This window comes from Pseudopodoces humilis, chromosome 6 (genome assembly GCF_049639895.1).
Source record: "Pseudopodoces humilis isolate 2021_Gansu_Grassland_sample_001 chromosome 6, ASM4963989v1, whole genome shotgun sequence".
Taxonomy (NCBI): domain Eukaryota; kingdom Metazoa; phylum Chordata; class Aves; order Passeriformes; family Paridae; genus Pseudopodoces; species Pseudopodoces humilis.
Window position 1 is genome coordinate 51,203,907 of NC_142205.1, and position 23,191 is coordinate 51,227,097.

Here is a 23,191-nt window from a genome sequence, read left to right on the forward strand (position 1 = left end):
CTCATGCCAGGAGAGACTGCTTTGGTTAGCACCACTCCCTGCACCTGCAGGAGACACACACATAATTGTTTATTGATAAAAAGTGAAGAAAGCCTCAGAGCACATTTGTGTGGTACACATCGGACTACAGCATTAAAAAACTTTGCTCCAATTCTGCTGCATTTTGGTCCCATGCTCAGAGAAGAGCAAAGCAGAGCAGCACCGAATGGACTTTACTAAGGCCAAAGTACAATGGAAAGGAAAAAGAACAAACAAACAGAAAAGCACAATATCCACTACAGATAAGAAGCAGCAACATGACAGCTGTAACTACTAACGTGCATTATTCATGGACAGTTTGCACAAATCCTTCTTCACTGATAGCAAAAAAAGCCACCCACCGAAACCCCAAACCCACCAACTTAAATCACACTTGGTTCTTTATATAAACAGCTTTGAAGTTGGGTTTTTTTTTTGTGCTGGTGGGTTTTGGAGTGTTTTTGTTGGTTTTATATCTGACTCTCCATTTGCAGCTATTTAAGGCATTGCTCTATAACTGGATCCAGATAGTGTGAGCTTCACATTAGTTAGAAATAATCTACAAAACACATTACTCGGCTTGTTCAACACATTTTACATTTAGGAAAAAACCACCCATCATCTGACTCAACTCCTCAGCGCCCGTCTTTATTATTATATAGATCCAAATGGCACTTTATCACTTTAAATTTGCTTTGAACGCAAGCCAAGAAATTCCAGCACTCGGCATTGCTCTGCAAGCCCCAAGTCAGCCAACTTGCTTGTTATCAGGAATGATGCATGCACCGTGTGTGTGTGAGACGGGGGAGGAGGAGGAGAGCCGCTCACGGGGAGGGAGCGGTGTGTATATTAAGAGCCCGTGCTGGAGCGCGGCTGCATTTTGGGGGTCGGCACTCGCAGGGACTGCCGTGCAGAGAGGAGGGGACCGCGGAGCGCCGCACCGCAGTGAGTTCTCTTTCAGCTCTGCTAGCGCTGCAGCCCGGCTCCTCTCTCCCCTCGCTGCTTCTGATCCTACTCTGCCCTCCCTAGGCTACCGCTACAGTGCCCGTGTGGGAGGTGAGTCTGTTAAATGGTGCTGCGTCTAGAGCAAGTCCTGAGAGAGTTTAATTTTTAGAGATTTGTTAGGTTTATTCAGCCTGACTCTCTGAGTGGTGTTACGGGCAGAGGAGCTCCATACGGTGGCTGCAAGTGTAACTCAAGTACCCCATCTGTGCACCTTCTTTGCTACTTACAGACATCCTTAAACTGTGCCCGCTGCGCTTAGGACATCTGTACAATCACATGCACGGCTAAAACCAGACTTTACTCAAAATTGTGAACTGCTTTACCAGAGGCAAAAAGGCTGATCACTGGCCTGCTGTCGAAGCAAGCCCCTGCTCCTCGTCAGTGCCTTGCACAGTTAGTGCTGAGCTACTTGGATAATCAGGCTACGCGTCAGGGTAGTTGCCAAAGAAAAGACAACCTCGGAAGTGAAGAAATAGGAGTGAGGAGGCTCTGGGCATTCTGCGAGGAGTTTTCAGTAAGTGAAAACCCATTTCAAGCCAATATTCCATTACATATGAAGGCTGACTAAAATGCCTTCACTTACAGAACCAAGCTAAATCTAGGCTAATGTCAGAGAAATTTGACTCATTTTAAGCAGCACCAAGCAATTATTCGAGGCAATTTTTGTGTGCTCTTCTGTAAACTTTTCAAATCCCTTTGTTCTAAACCAATGGAATTAACATACTCTGGGGTTCTAATTCCTACCATCATTCTATAGAGAAAAAACCTCCTGCATCTGCTTCCACTCACTCAATTTTTGTCCTTATCAAAAGTCGAAGTTTTTTTGTAATTTGTCTTTTACTTCAAAATGATACTCTAAATAGCCACTGAGGACTTTTTTCTTTCATTCTAACTGCTGTCATTTTCCTATATACATAATCCTCCCACACACATTTCCTCTGTTAAAAGCCATTGCTTGTTCCCTGTTCATTTCAGACTATGCAAGCAAACAAACCGTAGCTATAAAATAACTTTCCTGGGCTTCTGTACTCCTTACAACTGTTTGTAAACACTGGTACTTTTATACTCAAAACTTGCAATGTCTGTAAAGAAAAAAAAGACACAGAGGTCTTTTTCAAGTTTACTTTTGTTCAGTCTTTTGTTTTATTTAATCCAAAATAGAATCCACCTCTCCCTAAAAATGCGCACATTGTGTAAATTACTCCCTGCTGCAGACACACACACCCAGGCACACAGTCAAATCTATTTGTATAGAAATAAGACAGAAACTCTCCAAATTTTAAGCTGAAAATATACACAAAGTAATTCTTAAAAGTTCTGTGTCTGTGCACAAGCAAGCATGTTAGCCAGTGCAGCACGCTCCTGTGCCACTGCCCAAAGTGCTCTGCTGCTTTAAGGGTTTGTTCATAGCATTTCTCATTACTGTCTGTCCCACACTGCTTCTCCTGAGCAGCTGGAAGGCAGAAGCAGTTGAAGTTTGTGCTCATTTTCAACACAGCTTGGATCGAAATCTCACCAGAAAGTAATTACACTGCCCAGTAGCCACTGACATGGGTGGTGTTGTTGCAAGCAGGGGGCAACAGAAAAGGCTTATTCACACCTCCTGGAGACTTATCATATATGCTGCAAATCTCAAACAGGTGATTTTTTTTACCCTTTTGACAGTTAGTCCAAGAAGTGTGAGGAAAGAAAGAAAAGGGAAAAGAATCAGCCAAATCCCACATACACATTTCAAAGTGACACCACTTTGAAGAACCTTGTCTAATCTCCAGGCAATCTGCTAAAAATTGCACAAAACAAGCTACAACAATGAACTGAGAAACACCAAAAGCTTACTTTTGAATCTCTTTAGAAGTAACTAAAAATAGTTGGGACTTAGTAAAGAATGAGCCTGAAAAGAGAGAAAACAAGGACGTTCAGTGATACTGAACAGTGATACTGGGCAAAGTGTACTATGATGTTTATTTGTAGGAGATGCAAAGGGGAAAGGCAAACAAAGGTTGAAGCTGTCTCACAGCTTAGTTTAGTTGATGTGTGACAAAAAAGAATGCATGATGTGTATGTCTCAGCCAAAGGACAATTTTTCTGTGCCTGGCACACAGCAATTGGGACTGCCCTGGAGCCAGATTAGCTGGGGGTTCCATGAGAAACTGGCTGCAAAGCGTCTCTCAGAAAGTACTTTCTACTTAAATATAGGAACACACAGGTTAGGGTTTCACATACCGAGCAGTTTGTGACTGTAACTCAAGAGTCCTGCATGTTCCTCACTTATGGCCAAATCTAGGTGGTCCCCAGGCTTCTGGCTAGGTGTTGCTCAGAACAGTAGGTCCACCTTTGGCACCACTGGTCCTCTCAAGGAGACTGGCAATGCCTGAAGAGCACTTTAGCAAGGTTCTGGATCTGCTCAGGCTCACTATGGCTAAGAAAATAATTTCAGAATATCTGAAAATATTTGAGATCTGTGCCCCAGCCCATTGTACTGCTGCCTCCAGGGCATGGTGGTCTGTGCCAGGTACTGCAGGGCACAGCAGGACACTAGGAATTTGTGACCAGGACACGTAGTGGGTGGTACTGGAGAACTCTGCAAAGTGAACAAAAACTTCCCTCAGTTAAACCTGTGCCTGCTACAGGGATCATACACAGTGCTTAAAAGATATCTAATTCTTTCATGCCTATAATTTTGGGGTGTTTTTAGCCAACTATACAGTAGATCCATGGTATGCAACAGGTAAAGAGCAAAGTAGTTTAGACAAGCAGGGGGAAGGATTTGGTTCTTGTACTCCCCCTTGCACATATACACACACTCAAACCCACACAAGGCTGGGATAAAAAAAAAAATACCACTTTTTCACATCCAAGGAAAGATGTTAGGCAGCCAAGACAGTTGTTATACAAATTATTGTGCTGGACAAGCTTAAGAGGTCAGAAAATGGATGTGATTCATCCTGGCAAAAGCAGCTGGCTTTGGAGAGCCAACTAAACAATACAGAGCAATGCCGCTCACAACTGAGCCCTGAGCTTTGTAGGAATATTATGAGGTCATGCTGATTCATCTGAAGAGTGCAGAGAGAGATGCAAGGCATGAATTTTACAGGAATGACATGGGGCTGGCAAGCATTAAGATTATTTAGGCTTTTGTTCTACCACAAAATGCTTCTGGGAATTCTTAAAACATCTGATGTGGAAATAAAAGACTTAGTGGTTAGGATAATTTCTCAGGAAAAACCACTTCTTTGGCCTGCATCTTTCCTAAGATCTCCTGCAATTTTATTTACCAGTATTTCATTGTCTTGGGTGTGCAATTTATTAATCTAAAAGAAGTTGCACAAAACAGTTTCAAAAGTTATCTGCATAAAACTGGGACCAAGTAGATGCAAATCCAAAGCTTGAGGATCAGGCAGGAAGCAGTCACCCCAGATGCTCAGGTCCTAAAGGGAAGGGTGTGGCAAGCCATGCAGGCTAAGCTGCTGAGGTGGCTGAGTAAAGCTCATCGATGGTGTCCATCACCATTTCCCTGCCTCCTTAATCCTGCTGACATGTGAGAGTTCTGTCATTCACTTCAGTTCAAACAAAAGGGGTGAACTTCAGATAGCTGCCCAGATTATGATCAGTTTGATTGCCATTGCTGGAGGGGCAATCACAAACTCAGCTTAGGGAAACCCACTGGACTCTTGGCATTTTCCTTCAACAAGTCTTGACAGTGGACACTCATTCACTGCCCACTCACACTGGACTCCCACTTAAAAAAAACCAACCCTTTCATATGTTTCTTATCTTCCTCTTTCACTAATACATTGTGGTTACTTTTCTAAAAAAAATTAGCAAAAAAAACCCCACATGGGTTTCTTTTCCTGTGTTCTTCAAGGATTTTTTTGAGTTCTGATTTTCTACATCAGCAAAACTAGCCTGAAGCTTCCTCAGAGAGATAATTGCTTTAAGGTCTCCTACAGTTCCTGGTTTTTTTAAGCCCATGTATTGACAGATCAGGTTTTGCTCAGACAGTAGAGCTTTACTCATCAGGTCACTTAAAATAACCATTAGTACTACTCAATACTCTCACAGTAAGGCCTTAAAACATCTTCTCATTTTAGGATGCTGATTTCCCCCATAGGTCACGAACAAGCAGCACACCAGGTGCATGCACATGCAAAATCCTTCTAAAAAATATTTTAAATCTGTATTATGCTCTAAGTGATCCACATGTCTAACCTTAGAAATCATGCTAAGAAGTACCCATTATATAAGGAATTTGTTATTTCAAAAGTTGATCCTACAGAAAAAATTCCATAAACATTTACTTCAGATGATTTGTGTATTAAACAGAAAAGGGTGCACAGATTTTTTCTCTTTTCTCTCCAAGGTCCAGATTGCTATCTTAGCAAGAGGTCAAATTCAAATTTTTATTTTCTATAACTGGACCAGAGTGGGAAAAGAGACCATAAATTTTCAGAAAGAGAGCTTATGTCAGATTGAGAGCTGATAGGAAATAGAATTACTTAGTGTTTTTAATTTTATTTTCTGTCAAAACACAGACTGATATGGAATTCTTCCATTGGAAGACTTGCAGTCTTCCATCAGTCTGCCAAAATTCTCTAATCCTTCTCCCCAAAAGATGGGCAGAAAATTTTTTACTCTCTTTGCTAAAAAAAGAATTAATGAAAACATCTTTTGGAAGAAAAAAAAAACAACAAACCATCCAATAACCACTATTCTTAGTTTTCAAAGGCTAAAAATATCTCTTAAATCACTAATATTTTTTCACCCAAGATAAAAGAAATTAAGACATTCCTGTAGCAATCAGTTTGATCAGTAAGCAGGAGGAGAGCAGCACCACACCTGCAGACAGGGAAAGGCTTCTTCTCAGATGGTTTCTGTCTTTTCAGCACTGCTCAAACAGGAAAATGTAAACATTACACCTTTATCCAAAACAGACTGATATGCTGGTCAAATAAAAAAGGAAGAAATACTGCTCATGGACATTTTTTATCTTTCCTACAGTGTACAGTTTATAAAGTTAATAGCTGTGGAAATTTTTCTTTACTTGCCTTCTACAGTAATTATTTGAGTCTTGCCTCTCTGTTTCCTTCCTCTGAAATGTGAAAATTTAAACAAATAAAGGCAGAAAAGTTCACTTGGACAGTTAAAACGTAATTTTAAAACTGAGGAGGGAGAAAGATGCTTTAATGCTCAGCTCTCCAGTCACAGGGATAAGGAAATCACATATATGAGAAGGGCAAAACTGAACTTACTATTCCTAATGTTTCTCAGGTGAAATAAAACTAAGATTCTTTCCTGGTTAAGGATTTTTCTTTGTAGTCCATAAATAACATAACTCTCCCCAACCCCTAAGGAACAGAACCAAAAATCCATGCTTCATACTCGGAGGAGTCAGGTCACTCCTGAGATTACAGCCTAAGAAAGATTTCTCCTTTAACATGCAAAGATTCTTTTGTCTGTATAGACAGAGACCCAGCCAGCTTATCTCCTTTCCTTTTCTAAATTGAGCATCCTAGCTGACATTTGCACGATTTGGCCCTGTCACTGGGAGTAACTCTGAAATCCCAGTGTAACCATTAATGGAAAACATTCAGCTGACACTAATTTAAGGCTTCAAACGATAAGTGGCAGAAATATGTAATTATAAGAATTGGGTGAAATTGCAGTGCCCTATCCACCCCTGTCAAAAAATTCAGGTTGTTTGGTTTGCATCTGCTTCAGAATTATTTTGATTTTCAGGTTAACTTTGCAGAAAAATTTCATAAAGGGCAGCAAATGCTTGGGAAAAAAAGAAAGAAAGAAAGAAAAATGTCCACAAAGCTTCTCACCTTTGGATAGAATAGTGCTTAGAGAGGATACAAATTTCAATTCACAAGTCATAAAGCAAGATTCTTCTTGGCAGAGAAGAAACCTGTAGGCTTACATGAGTGGAAGCTGATTTGTTGTTACACTTTTATCCTGTAAAATAATGAAAATGGAATATATAGTCAGCTCCAGCAACTCAAGCACTCTGAATTGTTATAAAAGCTTAATCTTACAATAAAATAAAGAGGTATCCATTGACTGAATCATCACTCCTGAATCATTGTTATGCTCTGGTTGCAGTTTCAGAGAGGACAATGACACCTGGCAGACAAAGACCTCCAGCTTCCCCTTTCTGGCAGGCCCATGACCAGGGCAGCATTGTGTCAGGCACTCATTGTGGTGCTTTCAGTAAGTGACTCCTAATTTAATGAAGGACCCTCATGCTGAATAAATATAAATACAGTGCAATGCATCATCTTTTCAAAGCACACTGTTCAAGTCCAAATTTTTAGAAACACTCAGATGAACTTTACCTCAAACCTACTGGTCTTGCTTCCTGGGGGGAACAGCTGGGCTTTTTTATATCTCCTAACAATGATAACACCTTAATACTTGGAAAGTCTTAATTTCTTGCAGCACAAAGTACAGTTGAAGGGGACTTTGCAACAGAAGCCCTTCGTCAGACTTTGAATGCATGTGAACATGTAGCTCAGCTTAGCTGTTTTTTCTCCCTCTTCACCACCAGCCCAGGGAAAGCTCTCTGCTGACTGTCATCTCAAATACTGATAACCTTATACAGGAAAACGTAATTGTATGCTGCCTTTTAAAACTTTTTTCTCAGAATTCATATACTGAGTATCTGCCATTGTCATGTTCCACTGCAAAGGAACAGCAAAGGGATTCTTTTTAACAGATTTCTTGGCATAAATAAAACACAAACACAGGAAATATTCACATCTGAGGACCGTTCATCAATAAAGAAAGATGTGGTCCTACCGAAGGTGGACAGAAAAGGGAACAGAGAGGCAAGGGCAGACTGCAGGGCTGAGCAGGGGCAGAAGGAGCCGAACCTCTAGACGAGCCTCCCGCCCCCTAGAAATTGAGACAGCAGGCCCTGGTTATGGCACAGCTAACCGTGTTTATGTGCCAAGACTCCTCCCACTGAGCACTGGCTAGTTGGGGAGAATTTTTCCCAGGCAGCAGGAATTCCACTGCCTGCAGCCCAGTGGTGGAAGTTTTCTCTCCCCTGACTGACTGCCAGGCAAAGTCTCCCCACATCCAGAGCTTCCCACTGTTTTCTAAAGGCATTGTCCGCTCAGAGACCCTTAAAAGGCAGCAACCTCTGCCCCCCCCCCCCCCACCCTGTGTGTCCCAATTGTCTCCCACGTATAGCATGCATTAAAGCTCTAGAGTAATTTTCCACCCCGTGTCAGAAAATAGATTTGTAGCGTAAAACCTGGACCATGTTGAGATGTACTGCCAGGTGAAATCCCCCGGGGCCAGAGCTTCCTGCCATTTTCTGAGGGCGCTGTCTGCTTCAAGGCCCTAAAATGGCGGCAGTCTCTGTTGAGGCATAAATAAAAGAGAATTAGCTCCTCACATGCATCCAGGTTTTGGTGCTTGTTACCACCTTGAAGAATATTTTCTTGTATTATCTTGAGGGCTGGATTTTCCAAAAGACAGATGGAGCACTGTTCCACTAGAGAGCCCAGCAGAGTTTTGGTGCTTAATTTTGCTGAGGCTGGGCACGCAGGACCAAACACTGGCTAGCAGAGGCTGCGTGCTCTGGGTACACACATGAAAAGCAGCCTGAGCAGCATCCAGTCTGCCGGTGGTTTTTCTCTTCTGTACTACTGCTATCTAAAACTCAGTATTTCAGTTCCCAGAAAATGCTGGTTCCTTCCTGGGCTCTGTTTTTTTAACTCTAATCTTGCTTGAAGTTTTCAAATTGATTGCTCAATCCTGCTTCAACTGGAATAAAAGCACCCCAAGTTCATCAGGAAATATAACATCTCTGTAAAGCCACAAACAGTTTCCAATAATTTGAAGTCTGTCATAAAATTTTCAGACACTTGTAACTCCACCCTGGTTTTTTGACTCATGAGTATAATGGTGGATGCCAACTTTACACATACTTAAAATTCTCTCAGATTTCCTGTTTGATTTTGTCACTGAGTGGTTCCAAGTTGAATTTAATCATGAGATCCATTAATCTTCTGTTTAAAGGTATGTTAAAGCCAGTTAAGCTGGCTTTCAGAAAGTCACAGAGGATAGCTGGAAAATCAGTTAAGCAGGTCAACAACTTTAAAGTATTAAAGCTAATTTAATAGTAAATTTAAAGCTGTCGAATTCATGGCTTTGAAAGCTGGATGCCATGAAACTGGGACTGAAGCATCAGGAAAATCCACAAATGCTTACAAATGTTTACAAATCCACAATGTTTATGTCCAAAAAGGAGACAGCAGAGTCCTACAACTTTATTTGAATAAAGGGAGAGTTTCCAGTGGGGCACAGGCCCACGAGATTTTCCCTCTCGAGGTTTCAGAGGGCACAGCCTCCTTTTATCCTAAACTCCCAGCCACACCTTGCCCCCTTTCCTTCCCCACTGGCTGAGGCACTGGGAAGGTACAGCCTTCCCAAACCACATACCGCATATTCCCCCCTTGAACCTACTATTTCACCCCAAAGTTCAGTAGTTCAGGCTTGTGCAGCCCCTCTTCTGTTTCAGGAGCCAAGCTCTCTGGGCTCTGCAACAAACCTGCTGCCCAGAGTTGGTGGAGACATTAACACTCATTTCAATAACATTAACACCCACACCTTCACCCATCAAATTGTTTATAGAGACATGAGCTTTCAGAAGTGCTGTCGGTGTAGGACAGGGCAGGTGTACAGGGCTGTCCCAGACATGTATCCATCAGAACAGAAATTGGAAAAACACTGCTTAGATGGCAGGTGTATTGGTGGAAGGTAAATCAGCCCCCTCTTACCTTTATACACATCTGGCTTTGCAATGAACTCACCTGAACAGATTTAAATTAAGATTTAAATTAAAGATTTTAGCACTAAGGTGGCTAAATACCTGCAAGTCTGAACACTGAGGTCCACCTACCTCCACCATCTTTCAGTATTTTTCAGCCATGCCTAACCTAAAAAAAGAGAAACAAATTTAAATAGTTTAAAATATTTAAACTATTTTAAAATATTTATATATTTAAAATATTTTCCTGCTCTCCACCTCCAAAAAAGTCCCCAACATCTTCATCCCAAAAACCAGCTCAAAGACACCCAATAGGTCTTTTTCCCCTAGTAATGGCATTTTTCAATAATTCAGTAATTCTGAATTTAAATAGTTTTAATTTAAATAGTTTAAATAGTTTTAATTTCTTTCCTCATGATCTGCCTTTATACACACTTCACACTGGGGAAATGAGGGGAAAAAAAAGACAAGGGAAAAAAGACCCTAACGGCTTATTTTGTATGTTTGGCAAAAAGCTATTCTGAACACAAGCATTTCTTTAATTTAGAAACTTAGCTGTAATTGTTCAGGAAGCATTACTGCTGACATTTCACAGTAAGTATAAATAAAAAATAAAACCTACAAACATTTACAAAAAGCATGCTTACAGTAAACCTATAAAGGCTTTTAAAACATCAAGTACTTTTGGTAAACTCCTTGTGGAGTTGGTTTTGGTTTTTCTTGTTGTTTTGGACGGAAAAAAAATCATAAGCTTAAAAGTGCATCACCACTACAAATACTTGATTACTCCTTATGGTGTGTTCATTAAAAATTTGTTTATCTTTGCTTTAGACAATTCAAACAGTAGTTTCCGCTGCTTCCTTGACAGACCAAAATATTCCACTATCTACCACTACAGGCAGAGAGACTTGCTGATCATCAGCCAGAACTCCCAATTCTTTACATTACTTCACTACTCTTGGCTGTGTACAGAGTGCTCCCACTCCAAGAATTATGCTCTTCCAACACACATATTGGAATATGTTTAGGCCTTAACCATCTCCAGCTGTCTCTCAATGTAGCTGTCTACTCCCTCACGACTGCACCTTAAAAATCTACTATTCTTATGCTTTTAAATGCCTTCATTAGCTGCCAGCAACTCTTTGCTAACACAGGGCTAAGTGGGCCAGAGGCAGCTGGGAAACAGGAGCCATGTGAGTGTAGCAAGTTCAGACTGCTGTAAATGTTCATGGAAAAAACTCTATGGGCATTCCTAAAGGAGGGAAACAGACACTATATCAGTAAATCAGACTAAATCAATAGCATTTGCTTGTCTCTAAAAAACTGAGAAGACTCAAGGTTTGTGCTATTTTGCCCCTTGGCTCCTGAATCACTGTCATGAATCTCAGATAACACATGCTCTTTTAAAAATGCCATTCTTCACTCTCAAATGACCACACCAAATCAGAAACAGGGACAAAAGGGAAGAAAATCCTAATTAATTAATCTAATCTAATTCTCTCTTTTTACATTAACTTTGTAGACATATAATCCAAGTTCATAGTGTATAATAATATATAGTTTTATCATATATGCAGTAGAGCATACTAAGTAATAAATGTGGGTAAAAAATTTGAAAATGGAGTAGCCAAGCTCTGCCACTTGCCTAAAACATACTTGAAAAAGCTTTCATTCTTTTTATAGGAAGAAGTGGTTGCACCTGTAATCTGTGAGCTGCATTTGCCAAGCAGCAGACAAATGTGTTTCCCTGTAATTAACACATCTAAAAAAACAAATCACATCCTGGTGCAACTCATTTCACCTGGATCCTCTCTCTTTTATACTGTGCAAAGGAACACACTTAATAATTGTAATGGAGCCTCTGTTTGGAAGCACTTTTAGATATCTCCTTTGGTAACTTTCCAGCTGTGTTCCTGCTTCTCTGCTAGGCCATCTGAAATGAGAAGTCTCCATTCACAATAATTCACTTCTGAGCCTGCTGTGTGCTGTAGGGCAGCAGATGACTTTCCCAATGAATTAAGCAGCCTCTAATGTGCTCATTTGCTATGTTTTTTTTTTTCTTTGGGTTGTCTTTTTGCTTTTGCTACTCTGAAGACAGAAGGCATATGTTTTGACTTTAGTGGATCAAGTGGCAAAAGCAGTTTGCTCTTTTCAGTTAAGGGTAAGGTTTTCTGTTTCTGAAGGAAGAGCTTCTCCATCTAAAGTGAAAGCTGATGGTGTATCTCCTCCAGCACATGTTTTCAAGGCAAGATGACTAAACAGGGGGTTGTTCTATTGTGAGATTATATGGCAGCACATACTCATTAAAAAAAGGAAAAAAGAGTTCTCTTTCTGTCCTAGTGCAGTTGATCTGTGTTCCTGACTTTCTTACAAACACTCTGAATGTGGTGAGTATAAAAGAGTGGTAAATGCAATGTCTACTTCAAGGCAAAAATGAGAAAGGGTTTTGCTTTGGGTGAGGAGGCAGACGGTTGTTTTGCTACCCTTTCGCCGACACATTCAAATCTCAGCTGAGCTCTCTTATGAAAGTGCCGTGTGTAAATGCTTACCTTTGGTTTAAAGCAACCTTATCTGTTCACCTTTCCTGTACCATCCTTGCTATACAATCAAACTCAAATACTTTCTTTTGTTGCCTGTTACCCTGGGAAACAAATAGAGCCTTCCTGTAACGTGACTCCTAACAGAATTGAAGGGAAAAAAATAAATCACATGAAAACTTAAAAAAGTAATTTCAAGTTTTCTTTTGGCTTCTATAAAAACCTGAAAATTCAATTATGATTTTCTCAAAACAACACCGTAGTCTGGTTTCCATAGAAAATTTGTCTTCTGAAATAATTCTGGGCAATTGCTTACATAACTTGGGTAATAATTGATGCAAAAAATCTCAAGAGTTTGGCAATTCTCATGATTTGGTCTTGGATGAAGTTCTCCATAAGAAGTAGGGCCTGAGCAGGACAGGTCTGAACAAAATTGCTGCTCCAGATAGGAACTATATTCTGGTATAGAATATGATTTTAGATTTGCACTCTGGAAGGAAAACAAACCAAAAATCACTTTATAAAAAATGGCCTGAGTTCTTTCTCTTGTGAGGAATCACAAGAGAAAGAAGTTAAATCTAAAAGTTCCTATTACAGCTGAAAAAAAATCAAGCCAGCTTTCTAGAGACACACAAGGAGGAACTGCAGGTTCATCTGTCTTTGCCCACATCTGCGTGTGCTGAGGCTGACAAATGCAGAACAAAAAGGTGTGAGCAACACAACGATTGCAAAGTGCAACGCACCAGGGCTTGGTGTAATATTTCCTCTGCATTGTACAAGCACGACTGTCAAAAACAAGCACACAGAGTGGTTTTGTAAAAAAGGAGTTAACTTTCTCTGAAGCAGGTCTGTCTCCCCTCCCAGCAGAGCCCAGCATGCCACAGTACAAGCTCACCTACTTCAACCTGCGGGGACGAGCAGAGATCAGCCGCTACCTCTTCGCCTATTCGGGCAAGAAATACGAAGACCACAGGATAGAAGCAGCAGACTGGCCCAAAATCAAGCCAAGTGAGTAGCACAAGTTCATATAGCCAAAGCTCCACTAGAAACATCAGCAAAAATAAAAGCAATTGAAGAGGTACCTGTATGTTTTGTGAGCAGAAATACGCTTAATTTCTGGCTTTAGTTAAGCTTGTGTGAGTTTTAAGGTGAGACAGCCAAACTGTCACTGCTTATGCTCTCACAGGAGATGGGATCCAAATGTTCAGACAACATGAAATGCCTTGCCTGCTGTCATCCAGCTGGGCTTTTACGCCTTATCAGTTCAGTACAGCTTTTGTGTAACTAAAGATAACCAAATTAGTGCTAATCTCAGCTTCTCTGGATAATTTGATCTCAAAAAACCACACCTCAGCCATTACCCTGGGTTTAGAAAGCCAAATTGGAGAGAAGGGTCAGGAAGGACACTCCTTTGCAATGTGAAAGGTCTTCAGAGTGGAAAAGTGATGAGAAAAAGTCAATTGATATAGGAAAGAATAAATCCAAAAGGATCAAAAGAGGTACTAGAGAATAACTGTTCCTAAGAACAAGCCTTACCACCCCTTCCAAAAGTACCCTGCTATTGTACCCCATTCATTTCATGTCTTTTAGTTTAAATAACCTTTTTTCCAGCTTTTAAAGGTATTCATTATTTCTGTTCACTAAATTAACCTTAATTCAAGTGAAACAGATCTTGAGTTTGAAGCCTCAGGGTATGAAATCAGTGTCTTAATTTCATGGATTCGGCTTGTGTTTGGCTACATGGGCTATGACTTTTCACATCCAGAATGGACAATAATGCTTTGGTTTGGGAAAAAGACACACTGATTCACAAGGTGACTTCTATTAATGAAGCAATGTTTCTTGATAAACTTTCACACCATTTAATAACTCCAGCCAGTAAGCTTCCAAATTTTTCTAGGGTGCAGATTTTGTAGGTTTGTTCTTTCCTGTTTGCAGTGACTAGAATGATAAACACTCAAACACAGCTGTAATCCAAGTGGCAACTGAAGCCTTCAGTGGTGCTCAAGCCTAGAAAACACTGGCAAAAATCCACATAAAAGAATAAGAAGCAGTGAAACAGGGATTTCAGCTAGGGAGGACTGACTTTGGAAACCTTTTCCTTATAAAACCTTAAGCCAGTTGACCACGTGGTATAGCTTATTTCTCTTTCACTGCAGTTCTCAGGAAAGTAGAAACTAAAGGTGAGATTAAGAATTCAGATGACCTGAGATAAGCTCTGCACAGGCTTTTCATTCTTAATTACACACAGCAAAGTATATGTGGAGTTTTCTATACTGATTAAGTAAGACAAACTAAAAAGACAAAGCATAATTAGTCACTTAAAGGGTGCAGTGGCATTCACATTCTAGGGCAAGATGTTCTAACAGCAGATCTATCAGACAAGGTAAAAGCATTGCATCACTCTGTGAATATTGCTGATGATCCCAATGTCTGAGCAGCGCAAGAAACAATGCAGGAAATTTCTTCGGTGTTCTTCAGTGCTCTCTCCACAAACCTCTCATTATTTGTACAGGACTTGTTCACTGCAGTGAATGTGCAGCTGCAGTGCCCTTACCAATGGGACAGAGACACCTATAAATCCTAAGGTACACACTTTGTAACTCTATCTGCTGCATTTACAAATGCTGGCTGAGTCATTAACCTTTGGACACTTTTATTTCTCTTTCTGTGCCCCGAAAAGTTTGCTGGCAGGCTTACCAAGGTTAATTAATGTTTTTCATTTTCTCTGCATAATGGCCTTTCCTAGCAGCCTCTACAACTGAACCCTAGATGAAATTCCATGACAGATAAGAAGTTTAGTAAAATGTGGGAGCTGCTGCTCTAAGATTTGTGAAGTCATCTGTGCAAAATTTATTCTGGTCTAAGAGTTCTTTGAATTTCAGGCATTTGTAGACACCCAGTCAGTTGCTCAGTGGATGGGAACAGGAATGTATCCCGCTAATTGACCAGGAAAACATATACCTACACAGAAATTGTTGGGTGCATATCTGAAAGTGGTGCATCTTATGGCAGCAGGCTAAACCTTTGCTCTTCAAACCCCCCTGAGCTCTAGCACCAAAGTAATGGTGCCATCTGCCACCACTGACATGCACATTACAGACAACAAGCAATTAAGAGGTTTGCTAATTAAAACAAGAGTAAAGGTTTCTTGTGTGTATAAAAATGTAACGCTGCTTAAGGAAATTGTATGGACCTGATGACTACCTCCACCTCCTTTGTGAGGTTTTCTCATGGTTACTCACACTATTTCCAGACACAATGTTCTCCCACAGGCAAATCATTCAGAAAAACATTGAATCAAAGGCAGCAAAAAGGCTTTGGAATAAACAGCCTTAACTGTTCAACAAGACCAATAGCCAGCACACCAATCTGCCCTAGGACACCTAAACCCTGACTTTGCAGGCTGTGACTCAACACAAGAAATGGTTGTTTCCTGGAGAGGGAGTAGGTTTGTACAGACTTTGTGTGCCTTCACACTCTAAGTGTTGCATACAGCATTTGCCCTATGGAAAATAAGCCTTGCATTCTCTGCTATTCTGAGTTTTCAAAATGTGCCTCAGCTCCCTCCACAGAGACACAGTTCGAAGAGGAAAAAGCACCACGTAACAGGATGCTTGCCCAAAAAGTTAAACCACTGCTGTGTTCAAAAGTAAATGTGAAATGAGGAGATCCAAAGGCATTTCACTCTGTTGAGAATTCTTCTGTACAACTTTCATTTGTATCTGTATTCAGATCCTTTATGTAAAAGATTTTTTTTCTTCTCCTATTTTTCCTGAACTGGGTCTACCTTATAAAGAAGAAAAATAAGTAGCAGATTCCAGTCAGACTCATCCTGGTGAAAACCAAAGGGTAGTCAGTATTTAGCAGTGATAAAGGGAATTACAGCTACATTTGATGTAACAGCAGCTAAAGTAATGCAATTTAGTATGCAGCTTATTTTGTAGCCTTCAAAAATCAGTAAAACTGGTCCAATTAATTGAACTAATTACAAAATTATATATTGCTGGAGATTAAGAAATACCAGACAAATTGCTATGCACACTTACATATATCATGTAAGACCTGGAACCATTTTTGACCACAGTCTGCAAATACAATGTGATGCCCTATTTTTAAAAACTTCAAGTATGAGGAAGCGAGATAAACAAAAAAACTACTTAGGGAAGAAGCTTGGACAAGAGAACACTTCATGTTTCTTGAGCTAATAAGGAACAAATTGAACAATTCAAGTTTGTCTAAGAGCACAGGGAGTCAGGTATCTGAATGAGATCTGAGAGGACAGCATTGCTTCTGCAGTTTTCTCCAAATTAAAGTAAGGTTTTGTAACAAATACCAAGCCAACCAAATCATCACACAATATAAACCAGGAAATACATTATTCTGAAGAAAAGGCTTAGTTCTGTAAAACAGATGGGAAAACAGAAAATCTGTGCATAAAGATCAGTGTGCAGAAAGCCCATTTAGAAAGCAGACTTGTAGCTGTGGCAAGTTTAATTTTTGACCTGAAGAGTGTGGTGGGGTTTGTTGTTTGTTTTGGCATTTTTCATGTGGCTGCCACCAATAAGCTGCAATCCTAATGCACCTTCAAGAAAAGAAATAAGTCCTCCCTCCTGGAAATACTGTCCCACTTGGTTTTGTTTATACCTACTGGTGCTTTTGTTGTGTATGAAAGGATGGCCTATTTGAGCATAAGAACTTCTGTTATTTGGCTTATACACTCTGAAATCAAAATTTCTGTAACTCAATATTTTTTTTTTCCCACTTCTGACACTAATCAGATCATCTTTGGCAAATTTTCCAATTTTGGGCAAGGACTGCAGTTTAGAATATAAACATATTGAAAGAAGCCAGTGTATAACTATTAGCAGTGTCCTGCTTTAGCACAGAATTTTAAAAATCAAACAAATATCAAGCAGCAGCTTTCCATAGTGCTTCACTATATGTAATTCAGTAATTATTTTAACAAGTAGACAAACTCATTCTTTACACTTCTTCTTGAACACACTCTGATTTGACCATGCCCCCATTTAAAGGGCAATCAATTCAAGATCCACAGTAGGCTCATACAAAGGAGCCCATTATGTGGGATCTGTACTCCCACACAGTGGGCTCCTCACAAAAAGCATCACTGCACTGCCATAAGTCATGATACAGCAGAAAATCCACTGTAATGGTGAACTAAGTTACCACCACCTGAGATATTAGGCTGGCAGGCAGCAACAGTTTTTGATCGTGGCTCCTTCAAGCAATTTCAAGCAATGGCAAAAACAGATTTTATCATCATAGCAAAGGATGCTCTTCTCCTGCACTGATGGCCATAAACATCCCATAAAACAGTTTAGGATGTGTAGAACGGTGCTTGAAAGGTCCTTAGGAAACCTGACAGACTAATGGCCCTGGAAATACTCTGAAGATAACAGATAAATATTGAGAAGCACCTGACAGCAGACAAAAATTCCTCAGGGGTGCAGTTGCCCTTCTTCCTGAGTGACTTTCTGCTGTGAAGCTCTACTAAAACGTGTACATAGCTATCTCATAGGGTAAAAAGCTATCTCATAGGGTAAAAAGTAGTGCTTGGCAAGAACTTCCAAAGAGAATATGAGTTGTAATAAAATTGAAGCTGGGATGAGATTAAATCACAGCATCCTCCTCATCATCCCTTTCTAGAAGATTCAGATTCTAGGTACCTCCAGCTCTGGGCCTACCATTTCCCAAGTGCCTTGCTCCTCTGCCACCATTAAAAAATACATATTTCATATATTTCTTATTTGAAGATGCAAAGTATCTATTTGTTTCTCATGATCCAATTTAAATATGAATGGATAGGAAAAGCTGTTATGGTCAGTTTTCAAGGCAAAGGAGAACTTATTTTGACACAGATATTGTAGTAAGAAACAGGTCTGTGACATTTATTTTCCCCCACATTTGACTAATCGTGCTGCCTTAGTATGGAGCCAATGTAAGCTTAATCACCAAACGATTAATTATGCAGCTTTTGAGCAATAATCAAGCACTTGAACACAGGCAACATTGCATCAGAGCCATAGACAATTACAGCACTGGCAGGTCAGCTCAGGGAAAATGGGGGAACATATTGGAAGGACAGAACAGAAATGAGAAGAATGATGAAGATTAGTGAAAATGGAAGAAAGAGGTAAGGGAAGGAGAAAGTTAAAAACTGAATCTGGAGAAGAATGATGAAGATTAGTGAAAATGGAAGAAAGAGGTAAGGGAAGGAGAAAGTTAAAAACTGTATCTGGAGAAGAAGCCCAGCACTAGCAGCTGACCAGCCTAGGTGCCAGGCTTGGACAAAACTGTGCTCAGCTCTGTTGTGTTTCCCCTCCGTGTCCCAGAGAGAGGAACAGTAGCACAGGAGCACGAGCCACTGGGTCATGGCCAGGAGAATGAATGAGGAGCTTGTGTTCAAAAGGAAGGCCTGAACACCAGTGAGAGCCTACAAGCAAGGCAGGATGCCAGCAGTCATCACAGCCCTTAGAGGCTTGGTGGGGTGGAAATTAATTAAAGGGATGGTCTTGCTTTTAAGACACATCATCTCCCCTGCTCAGCTTTATAAACATCACAGTTCTTGTCACAAAAGCCAACCAAAATTAAAGTAGTATGAAAATTAATTAATCCAATTCCTAAACACTGCACAGATACTTTAGTGAGATCTTCCTAAAATGAGGAGACTGCAGATCAGTCTGAGGACTTGTCCTCTGTCAAGGTGTTCTTCGTGGGGAGTGTAGACTGCAGATTTCATTCCAGCATACGATGCAAAAAGCCAGTAAATAACCAACATAATATGAAAAGCAGAACCTGCTGATAAAAGTTCCATTTAAAGAAGACTACGGATTTAGTTATTCAAAAAGGAGGCCTTTTAAAAACCCTTTTCCTCTTTCAGTCTAAATTTGGAACACAAGCATTCACAGCTTTGTACTTCAGATGAGCAGCAAAGCAAGCAGGAACTAAACAGGAAAGGTCATATTTTGTGCATGCCTGAGAAATGACACTGTTTGTATGACAGCAGCAATAGATTTTTTCTGCTTTTCCTCCTCAAAATGTATTTGCTCAAGTGGGAGTTGGAGACATTGTAAGACAACATTGTTTTGAAAAACATGGAAAGCTCATCCATACGGATACACAAGGGTTTAAACTGACATAAGTACAAAGCAGCCCCCAAAACAACAAGGGTGAGAGAAAAGCCAGCAATGTGACACTCACATCCTTCCAGCCTGCACTACTTTGGCTTAGCTGCTCAGTTGTAATTGCTCCCCTATGGGTGGTGTTTCATGCCTTGCCCCCATGACCTTGATTCTACCCAAACATCTCTCTCACACAGCAGCTTTTCACTTGCTCATCTAAAATAGGAGCCTGGCAGGAGCCATCCTACCTGCTCTGCTCATCTTCAGTCAGACAAACCATGCCTTTCACCAAAGCTGAGAAAATTTCAGCAGGTTTAGTGCCATGCTTATACACATGGGGCATTTGGGCATCTTCTCGAACATGTCAATGAGCAGAATTGGACCAAAAGCACCACAGGGGGTCAAAGCAATCCACAGAAGCCCACATTAATGAGTCTAAGGGTAAGACTGCTTAAATGCATGTGCAGACAGGTTTCTCTTGTAGTTTGGAGCCCCTGAGAATATGGCCTAGGTGTGGTTTCTGCAACTGGCAAAGTTTCTAGAGGCCACATTGAGGTTATTTGTCAAACCCCAACCTTACTTCCAACAATCAAATGTCCATCCAGTGTGAAGGCTCCTCACATCCTCCCTAAGGATGAGCTGTGTGACAAAAATCCACACCCCTCTTCTCCAGCTGGAGAAGGAAGACTCCCAAGTTTCACAGAAAATGCATTCTTCCCCATAACAGGCAAACTCAGATACACAGGAAAATCTTCTGGGAAAATTGTTATTCTAAATTACAAAAGCAAAGAGACACTTTACAGCAGGTTACAAAAAATTTTTGTCGTTACATGAATGTTAGACACTAACATTTCAAAGGCAAAGATTATTTTTTCTAAAATTTTCCAGCCTGAAAACACAACTTTGTAAGCCATTATACCTTCTCAGATATGGAGGAGATGTAGTGTAAGTATCTTCTGCCCCTTGACTACTCTTCGTTATTTTCCTCGGCTGCAAAGCAGCCTGAATATCTGCTGTACATTCTGGTGCTCAGGAGTAGCCTGCCCTGCACCCAAGAAGAACCAACAGATTTTTAAAATTACCTGCACAGTATATGTGTACTTTCTTCAAACCTCTTAAAATTGCATTTATTTATAGCTTATTAACTCAATAATCAAAAAAATCAGTGTATAATTAAATACATGCACTCTATCAGCTGGAAAAAAACCTATGTTTACATTAAATCCCAGTTTTTTTCCCTGTTTTTGATAAGAAAAAAAATAAATAACATTTTGAATACACAAGAAAGGGACACCTACCATTTATCATCTGTTATCCTTTAAAGAATCCATGGTTCAGTAATGATAGCAATAGATTTGCTGCCTCCTAACAAACAAACCCCAAGTCTCACTATAAATCAAAGCACAAATCCTTTTAGACATTATGGGATAACAAAATAAAGTCTGCTCTCATTTTTTAATTTTATAATTGTATTAAGAATCATGCAATTGTATGTACAAAAACAAAGCTGTCTTTGTGTATTTTCAGTCACAAACTCAGTTTCTCTTTCAGAAAAGAGTAACCAGGTCTTCAAGGAAGTAGCTCAGCATTGGGGAGAATGACCTTAAAAGATATTACTCATGTTTTCAAGGAATGAATTGCAATTCCCTTGAATTCACAAATGACCAGATTCCTGAGAAATAGAACATGAGAGATGACTACCACTCTGCCACTGAGCTGACTTTGACACCATAATCCATGTTCCTTAAGTGTTCAGAGAGATGCTTCCCTCCTTTAGTTGTAAGCAAGGGTTTCTTTAAAAAAAAAAAACAAACCCATAATAACAAACTGGGTTATTAGCTTTAATTTTTCTTGTGGTGACCCACAAAGTGAAACATCAGTCAAATCTGGGGTTTATAGACTTCTCCCCTGTACATAAACACAGCAGCAAAAATATCTGTGGGTTTCTAGATGAAGCAATCTCAGTCTCATGGTTTCCCAACCTGAGCAGTGAGTGACAGCGTGTTTTGACAGCTATTGCTACGGACTGGCTTAGTCATACTGACCCTGCCAGAACTGCATCCACCCCAAGGCATTCCTACTGGGGCTTCCAAAAGAGAATGCTTAACTCCTTCCTGGGGGGAGCTGTTACCCCTGCTCTGGCTGCACTTCTGCTGTTTCCTGTCAGCAGGCATTGTTGCATATCTCTGTGAAGTCTTGGGGGATATGGAGCAGGCTGCAGGCTGACCACACTGGCACATCCAGCAGTCACACCTGCTCTCATCCTCTCTACTTGTGCCGGCCTGAAATATGTGCTTTAAGCAAATATCTCTGCTGTTTTGGAGCTCAGGGCCCTCTGCACCACTAACCCAGAGTGAAGAACCGAGGCTCTTCTCATTTTCATAGCCAGAGAGCTTTCCTGGTAAACATTCAGAGGATACAATTTGTCATCTCTCAGTGATTCTCAAGGAAACAAAACATGGACCTGCCAGGGCCTTGCTGCTCTCTGGATAATAAACATACAAAGTCTTCTGTGCAACAAGTCTATTATTGCTTCAATAACAACCAGCAGAGCCTGCTTTCTCCCTGGGGTACTGCAGCTAATGCTCATTGAACTCTCTTGCTTTGGCTATTCATCAGCTTCCAAATTCATGCTGAATTCCCACTGTGCTGAAATTAAGGGAAAAAAAAAGGTATCATGAGTATTGTGTTCAGATGCAAGGAAAAAAACCAAATGCACAGAGGAGTCCTGGATGTCTTGTGCAACTGCAAAATCTGTGTTGCAGATCAAGATTTAACATCTAGGACCCGATACCTAATGTGATTTACAAACCACATGCTAAACCACAGGGCAGTGCTCATCATTTATGCAGTTACCTTGCTAAACAGTTACAAATGCATAAGGTTTCATTACTATCCCCTTTTCATTAAGAACTAAAAATCCTCATGGAATAGAGGTGTCATGCCAGGTGCCCTGTAAATCTTTACAGTTCTCCAGTTTTGAAAGCACTTTGCATGCTTCCAATGACCAATGTTCTCACTCTTCCACTACCACCTTTTTACAGCACAATACAGTCTTAAAATGGATATAAATCTTAATTATATAAAGTATAATATGGATGAAAATTGAGTACAAAGCATTTAGTTATGATCAGGACTTGCAGTCACGTACTTGGAAAGAGCATCCTTGGAAATACAGATCCCTCAGTGAAGAGCACCAGGTTCCCATGAGCAGATTCTCACTGCCCTAAACATGACTCTTTCCCCCCAGATTAAGCTTTGCTCCAATGTTCCAGTTCTATTTCATATCATGCCAGGAAATTCTCCAAAACACAGCAAAACAGCAGTCCAAGTTTCCATGTAACTATGACATTAATAACAGAAAAGTAAGACTGATTTCTAACCTCAAACTCCCTTACAGATATCCATGACACCTGCTTAGTCTGTCTTTCCCTGTACTTAAAATCTGGAGGCCTCTTCCCCATAACTGGCTGAATTATTTTTTTAATGCAACCCACATCAAGTGAATTTGAATATCTTCTTAGGATTTGTAGTTCAGTGTGAAAGATATATTTGTCTCCATGAGGACTGCCAAGTGAAATGCCTTGTCATAACCTAAGTTCTGAAATGTAGATGCCTCTCTTAATCACTGCTTCTGAATTTCAGACAACAATAAGTGAAGATTATCATGCCATCTTTGTCCAATCCCTTGCTTCATGCCCTAGCTG

The 23,191-nt window shown here is 40.4% G+C and overlaps 1 protein-coding gene across 4 annotated transcripts in view; it reads left to right on the forward strand.

Moving 5' to 3' along the window:
* Positions 1-808: 808 nt before the first annotated feature.
* Positions 809-23,191, forward strand: part of HPGDS (hematopoietic prostaglandin D synthase) — a 28,872-nt gene continuing 6,489 nt past the window's right edge. The window contains exons 1-2 of one of the 4 annotated variants that reach the window (XM_088056095.1): positions 809-963; positions 13,204-13,347. In XM_088056095.1, the coding sequence (XP_087912221.1) occupies positions 13,215-13,347 (133 nt within the window). In that variant the 5' untranslated portion in view covers positions 809-963; positions 13,204-13,214. Of the gene's footprint in view, positions 1,075-13,203; positions 13,348-23,191 lie in introns of all 4 variants that reach the window. The other 3 variants (XM_014262110.2, XM_088056094.1, XM_005517467.3) reach the window with 3 other exon arrangements.